General features: G+C 39.5%; 1 protein-coding gene across 1 annotated transcript; it reads left to right on the plus strand.

Annotated features, from left to right (window-relative positions):
* Positions 1-372: 372 nt before the first annotated feature.
* On the plus strand, positions 373-5275 carry LOC135482376 (uncharacterized). Its single transcript, XM_064762327.1, has 4 exons — positions 373-655; positions 2063-2099; positions 3301-3498; positions 5208-5275. Exons 1-4 carry the CDS (start codon positions 530-532, stop codon positions 5273-5275), a joined length of 429 nt encoding a protein of 142 aa, XP_064618397.1. The 5' UTR covers positions 373-529.
* Positions 5276-7872: the final 2597 nt, after the last annotated feature.

Consider the following 7872-nt stretch of genomic DNA (forward strand, 5'->3'; position numbering starts at 1 on the left):
TCTTGAGTACGGCCGAAAATACCAGTTTAATTAATAAATAAAATAAATAAATGATTCAATGCATGGTCGTATGCATACTTACACACTTAACTGCGAACCGGCATATCTTTATTATCTTGTACAGAGGAAGACAAGCCTTGTGATATCCCATTGGTTTATGGTCCGCTTAGAACACCAGTTATTTCCCATAAATACACTCAACGGCCTATTTTGTATGCATGAAGTGCTTTTGTAATGTGTATGTCTTCTGCATACAGTTCGCCTCATCACATCTGAATACATCCGTGTTCTTAAGTAGTACCAGTTACAGTTCCTCAACAGCTGAGACTTTCTACCGTTTCTATTTTATCGTCATCTATACATTAACCAGAGTTCGACAAAACCGATAGTTATATATTTATAACTTCAGTGGGGCAAGTGGTTAATTTTTTTAAAACTAGGCCAAAGTCATAGATTTCTAGAACCTGTTAATAAAAGGACTTGAAAGACCTATTTCAGATATAGCTGCGCGTGCAGAAAGCTATACAACATGGCGCTGAGAACGCTCCTCCTGTGCGGTGTGGTTGTACTGGCATTCACCAATCCAGTGTCCAGCGGACTGTCTCTATCGTCACTTTCGAACAGAGTCGACCGTTTGGAAGCTTTATCTGCAGACGTAAGTATATACCTTAGCCTGCAAGGAACTCATATTTCAACTGCAATGGTGAGTTCATTAGAATGTATATATATATTTCAGTAACAACAAAGGTAAAGTCTTTGTAAACTTCAAAGTTTGGTATCCCCAGCTTATAGTAATAATGAATAGATATTTCCTTAAAGTGAAGAAAAACGAATGTTCACTATCAAGTGGTCCGCCTTGTGTTTTTGTTCTCTGTATACTGTTCAGTTTTCTTAGCTAACAAGGTCAACGCGACTTCATACATGTAGTCCCTATAGGGCCCTAACCATTACATATCCAGTATTACTGCTACACAAGTAAATGCTAAAGTTTTAGCACATAGTATACGCCGATAACTGACACAGATATTAGTAGTGTTGAAAGTAGAATATTACATTTCTTTTCCAGCCCTACGGGGAAAAGTAAAGGTATGAGTATGTTCATTAGATGGTCTAACCCTGTGAGAGAAGAGAAACCCAATATTCTTGCTTGAATTACATATATATTGGCTAAAACAAGCAGACCATGTGTCCCAAATTTTAAAAGAATTAGGGTAAAGGCCTATGCAGAATGTTTCCGGAATGGTCCAGGATCAGGATATCCACCTCCTGTCGCTCTTCATGTTTTCGTTATTTACTACGCGTGGTTGTAGCGAACTTACACTTGTTATTGGCTGAGAGAATAAACGCTTTAGGCTGTGCCTACTCTGTCATGTGTTAAATAAAACATATGTATTAAATGATAAATTATGTCAGCCTGCGTGTCATATAGCTGTTTACAACATTTAAAAAATTTGACAAAGAACAAGGTCATACAGTTCATTTTGAAAACAACATAATAAACACCAATTACTCTTAATACCCCTCCAACAAGTTGTTGTTGTTTTTAGAAATCATTTCAGAAAGAATAACACGTGTGGTCTTTTATACTTTTGAGTAGAATTCAAAAGACAAAATATTTCTTTCCAACGCTTTGGCTAAATTTTTTTCATGGTAACTCGATGCCACTAGCGGATCATTATTACCGGTATATACCACCTTTCTGATATACAAATGATGAACGAGCCCTCATTAATGCTGGGTCCAGTTATTTATTTATTTGATTGCTCTTGAATTTTCCGATTATACACCGACCGTCATGTTTATGTGTGGTGAAAAAACAGAGTGCCCGAGTAGCCATGCACCGAACCTGGCCAGGTACATGTACCTGACATACCTGATTTACAAGTGCAGAGTAACTTCTCTGAAATACGCCTGGACTTACACATTCTCTGTATCTGCTTAAATTTCGCTACCAGAGCCAAGCTGATATTATCTACTTCGTAATACAATAGAAATAGGTCATTCCCAGCACCAACAAGCGACATTGCATGTGATCAAATTCCAACCACATTTTGTTTTGCAGGGCCTTTTCCCGGGGAATAACGTGTCCTATTCTGCAGGTATGTGTGCACCATTCCACTTTCAGTTTTGTTATTGACACGATATGTGATGACGCATTTTAATGAGTATTCTAGGCTTCTTCCAAATTCATGACATTTTAAATGTATAACGGTAAAGAACCCAGGCTCTAGAGTTCGTTCCTTACCGTTCCATTGTCTTGGGGCAACCTGAAAATCAGCCACTAAATTTAAATTAATTCCCAAAGACGTTTCCAGGGGTGTTCTAAACATGTAAATCAAATTATTGTACATATCCACTCATTTGGTGTCGCCATTTCACCGCGTTAGAGACACGTCACAAATTTTAGGTAATAAACAATGTCGCGCTGTTACAGTGAACATGATCGGGCATGGCAATTTGATAGAACAAAAATACAAACAAAAACACAAACGCCAGATGTCCCACTCAAGAGTTTCAGCTCCGTTTTCTAACAGCCAAACTTTCTTTGAGCTTGTCAGTTTGTCAGGGCGAACGTCTTCGTCTCCGGAGTCAGTATTACTTTACATTAGACATTAGGGAATTTGCCGAACGGAATAAGTTCTTGTCATTTGGAAACGTCTTTCCTGTCGATGTTGGGGGAACATTTCCTTTAAAACTAAGGCTTCGAAGAGCAAACAGTTATACAGTGAAATCTTCTGTTTCGCAGGCATTGGCGAGGCGGATTTGTTGCCAGCTGCAGAACTTGCCCTGACAAATTACCCACCCAACATGTAGGCATTGTGACACAGTTAGTCGCTCTCAGTTCGGCATAAATGTATGACTGTCCAGTTGAACCAATATGCCTCGGTTTAACATTTAAACTAACCTCCAAATCCAAATTTTTTTGACATCGATGTCTGTAAATTTTTGAAGAGGAATCATGAGCTGAGCAGTGTTTAGACGCCATAGCCAAAATATTACAACATAGTCCAAAAGAACTTCTACAACATGGCTACGTGGAGAGATTTGTCTGTCAGTTCTATATCCCCAATGTTGATTTCCATCTTCGCGACTTTCAAAACTTTCAAATTTTTAAAAATATTTTTTTGGCTTACTTCTTTTTTGTAGGTATACATATTGGCAAACTTTGTGTTCACTGTAAGCATTAATGAAACACAACAACAACAATAATTCAAACCATGTTGCGCGCACTAAAAGTCGGTCTCAGTCAGAAACATGACCAAATATTCTATACACCTTATAATCTGCTTCTGTTGGTAGACATCAAGTCATGCCCGTCAGAGTTCTACATGCACCGCCCCACTTTTGCCTGTTACCGGATTATGAAGGAAGTAAAGTCGTGGTACGAGGCCCGAGAGGAATGCCACACCCAGGGGGCTGACCTGATCTGGTACGAGAACCCGGTCGAGTATAGACACGTGGTCATCAAACTCCTCACCTCTCTCACAGAGTCGAAAGGTAAGCAAACATGTATCACACCAAGGCGACTGGACTGATCTGGTTTTAGAGCCCAGTCTGGTATACAGACACGTAGTCATCAAACTTCCTACCTCTCTCGTTGAGTGGAAAAGTAAGCAAACATGTGTCACACCAAGGCTGCTGGACTGATCTGATACGAGCACCCAGTCTGGTATACTGACTGACACGTGGTCATCAAACTCCTCACCTCTCTCACTGAGTCGAAAGGTAAGCAAACATGTGCCACACCCAGGCGGCTGGACTGATCTGGTATGAGAACCTTGTCTGGTATGCAGACACGCATTCATCAAATTCCTCAGGTACATGTAGTGGTCATCAAACTCCTCACCTCTCTGACTGAGTCGAAAGGTAAGCAAACATGTGCCACACCCAGGCGGCTGGACTGATCTGGCTTGAGGGCCCAGTCTGGTATACAGACACGTATTCATCAAACTCCTCAGGTACATGTAGTGGTCATCAAACTCCTCACCTCTCTCACTGAGTCGAAAGGTAAACAAACATGTGCCACACCCAGGCGGCTGGACTGATCTGGCTTGAGGGCCCAGTTTGGTATACAGACACGCATTCATCAAATTCCTCAGGTACACGTAGTGTTCATCACATTCCTCACCTCTCTCACTGAGTCGAAAGGTAAGCAAACTTGTGCCACACCCAGGCGGCTGGACGGATCTGGTACGAGAACCCGGTCGAGTATAGACACGTGGTCATCAAACTCCTCACCTCTCTCACTGAGTCAAAAGGTAAGCAAACATGTGCCACACCCAGGCGGCTGGACTGATCTGGTATGAGAACCCAGTCTGGTATACAGACACGTGGTCATCAAACTCCTCACCTCTCCCACTGAACTGAGTTGAAAGGTACCGGTAAGCCAATATGTGTCACACACAGAAAGTTGGTCTGTTCCCATCCACATAAAATCCTGTCCAGACGAGTTATTCAACCGATTGAGCTATAGGAGACATGCTAGTAAGAAGGTGGCCGTTTTTACATGGGTGCAGAGTATCAATAATTACCTTACTAGGGGTTTACTTTCGTGCTGTACGTTTATTTCCTCATGGCAGAATATGTATTGTATTTCTCTTTTAGTGATGTGGCTTTGAAAACCATAGCCTCCCATCTACATGGATACAGTTCTGTGGTAACACAGATGTGATTTACTTCACTACATAGATCACTAAGCACTAAGGCGTCGTTTAGGCAGCCGCCGATCGGCCCTTCACAAAGGATGTCGCAAGCTCGAATGTCGCATGCTCGAATTCAGCTTTGCTGAAAACCAAAATCTGGTTAAACCACCAACCTTACTGAGCCGTATAAGTTAGATGTTTATGAATATACAGTGATTTACCTTTGATTTCATTTTAACTAGATTGATTTAATTGGTTCTTAGGGATAACGTCTCTTGAAGTACTTCACTTCATGACTCAACCGCTATTGTTCGGTACTTTGGCTATCAACACAGCGCGCTGTATGCTCCTTTACTCCTGGTAACCTCATTTCATCCACTTACCACTTCATAGTATACGCATCTTGAACAAATTCTTTCTGGTACGATAATTCCAAGAAAACACTATTTGCTGGTTCAGTCGCCCAACACCGTTATCACGTGGACGGCAATACAGCATTAGCAACCTGCACAGCATTTCGTCAAAAACAAATCACGTTTGTTGTTCTCTTTTAACATCTTTCAGATTACAACAACGCAGGCTACTGGTCAGGGGCGAATGACATTACTGGAGATGAGCAGCTTCTTCAGTAATTCCCAGTCCTCCTCCACCTTCTACCGTTACGGCCGTCAGTCGTCTAGCTCGACCGAGAACGCCCAGAAGCATTGTGTGTTCATGAAGTATCAGCGCTCGACGATGAAAATGACACAGGAGCTGAGTGAATGTGACGGCGGAAGGCTGTATATTTGCAAGTGTAAGACAAAAGGCAGGGGGCAGTGTGTCCCGCCTTCAACATTAGACTAAAGTTCTGCTTTGACTTAGAGAGGTACAAGACTACAAGCCTTCGTACATGTTTTCGTCCGAAAAGCCGACACGATGTGGAGTCAATTTCTCCTTTCTCTAAAATGACATGATATTATACTGGCCGAGTACCTGTGTGTCGAAGGGCCTTGTCTTCAGGGTGACTAGAGCCCTAACTTTCTAAAATTCAAAGAAACTCAATTTTTCGTGTTCCTTATATTAACCAGCTCTACATATTTTTACCATTCTTTTTCATTATACATCATACCTAATGAAACTATGAAATAAAGCATTATATTTGAAAAAAAAGAAGCTCATACCTGATTAAACCAATGAAGTATTATACATGCGGTTGACAAATTAAAGGAATATACCTGATCAAATCAAAAAAGTATTATACATGCGGTTGACGAATTAAAGGAATATACCTGATTAAATCAAAAAAGTATTATACATACTGTTGACAAATTAAAGGAATATACCTGATTAAATCAATGAAGTATTATACATGCGGTTGAGAAATTAAAGGAATGTATCTGAACAAATCAATAAAGTGTTATACATGCGGTTGACAAATTAAAGGGATATACCTGATCAAATCAAAAAAGAAGAATTATACATGCGGTTGAAATATACCTGATCAAAGGAAACATTCTATATATATCAACAAATGCATAAACTGCGTATTGCCTTATTTACAGATATGATCTGTAATAACTTATTTGTTGATAGCAACACGCCAGCATCGATAGCTGAAAGGTACAGTAGCTTGCCTCTTCATTTTGTTGACCATACAGGATCTTAGTAAAGACCAAAGGAAAATGGTACTTGTTGCTGTCTCGCTTGAGGCTCAGCACTGAGAGGTAAGAGAAAGGAAACATTCGGTGTCAGTATAATGAGCCTGGGTGGGCTGTCATGTCTGGTATCTCTAGTGGCAGCAGCATTTTGGCGGCATGAACTCGCCACAAGAAGACACATTATATGTACACGCACCTAACGACACAACGTCGTCACATGACTGTAAAACTATCAAGTACGACGTGAAGCCCAAGCATACATACATATTAATACATTTTGTTGAAATAAGAAATCTACTTATTTCAAAAACCATAGGTTCGAAAACACATCTACTTTCATTATTGTACCTTTTTGTTAAAGGTGAGTTTAAAGGGAATGCAATGTCTTATTAATTAAACTAGCTGGTTGTGCTGTAACATCGTGGTCTTCATTTAACTTCTGAAGCAAAACTAGATTCCTAGATTATAAACACAATTTATAAATTGCTGAAACACTGAGATTTTGCTTATAACATGACATGTATAGATATAGAATTCCGCTTCAAGTAAAATATACCTGACCGCACTTTTGTGTCGTGATGCAGACTTACCTTCATTACCCATGTATCGGTATAGTACAGACAAAGGCAAAGTCCGAGTATCACATCGTGCGTACTCATACATGAAGTTATTAACATCTAACCAGAACTGATACAATTTTGAACACTCTATGAAATAACGAGTTACATTTCCACTACATGACACAAAGGGTTGTCTTTGATTATCAGTCTTGCGTGTAAATACTTGTTGCACGGTAAATAATAATTTGTACTGAAGTTGTTTTATTTCATTTTCAATAGGTACAGTTCGTGGGATATTCCATATTCAACTTACTATAAGCGACATTATCCTGGCTTTTCGTAAGCTGTAAAATAGTACTAGTGTATCCAAATTAATAGGAGAAAATGAGCATTGTCTAAAGAGAAGTCATTTACCGATAGGGTTTCATTTAGTTGTCTAATGGTCATGTTATTAATATGGACATTTGAACCGATATAGTTCGCTACTGCTGTAACAATGTTGTAATATTCTTTAGATTTGCACAGAACGCGGTTAAAGTCTTGAACCTTCCATTGCAGTCATAAATATCTTGAGCAAAATCGGATTTTGGCCTTATACCACGCTTTATTAAAGAATAATTTTTACCCTTGCAGTATATTTTTAATTTTCTATATAAGATCATTGTAAGGGTTCTACTCATCTTTAACGCCAGATCAAGTGAATAGGGTTTTTTTTATGAAATATAGCTATAGACTTGTTTAACTTTGATACATCATTGTTACGTTGCAAAAGAAAGCCTACAGACCACCAAAATGCCTGTAGACTTCTGTTGCGCTTAATTTCCACATGGAGCGTTTAGAGAAAAACGTCGGTAACTTAATGTCCATGGTAACTTAAGAGCCTTGTTACGATCATCAAAATCTCTAGCTTTAAATTCAATAACATTGTTGCTATAAAAATAGCATTAATGTTTGGTAAACCAGCTTTAGAGTGCTTCTTGCTTTTAAGTGGAAACATTCTTGTCGTTTTAAGTTTAGTCTAAGGCCTGTTAG

This window comes from Liolophura sinensis, chromosome 1, assembly GCF_032854445.1.
Source record: "Liolophura sinensis isolate JHLJ2023 chromosome 1, CUHK_Ljap_v2, whole genome shotgun sequence".
In the NCBI taxonomy this organism is placed as follows: domain Eukaryota; kingdom Metazoa; phylum Mollusca; class Polyplacophora; order Chitonida; family Chitonidae; genus Liolophura; species Liolophura sinensis.

Excerpts from the sequence above, each read along its gene's own strand:
- LOC135482376 (XM_064762327.1), top strand. The coding sequence starts at position 530 with ATGGCGCTGAGAACGCTCCTCCTGTGCGGTGTGGTTGTACTGGCATTC. Across the intron at positions 656-2,062 it reads TGGAAGCTTTATCTGCAGAC|GGCCTTTTCCCGGGGAATAA; the intron begins GTAAGTATATAC and ends TTTGTTTTGCAG. Across the intron at positions 2,100-3,300 it reads TAACGTGTCCTATTCTGCAG|ACATCAAGTCATGCCCGTCA; the intron begins GTATGTGTGCAC and ends TTCTGTTGGTAG.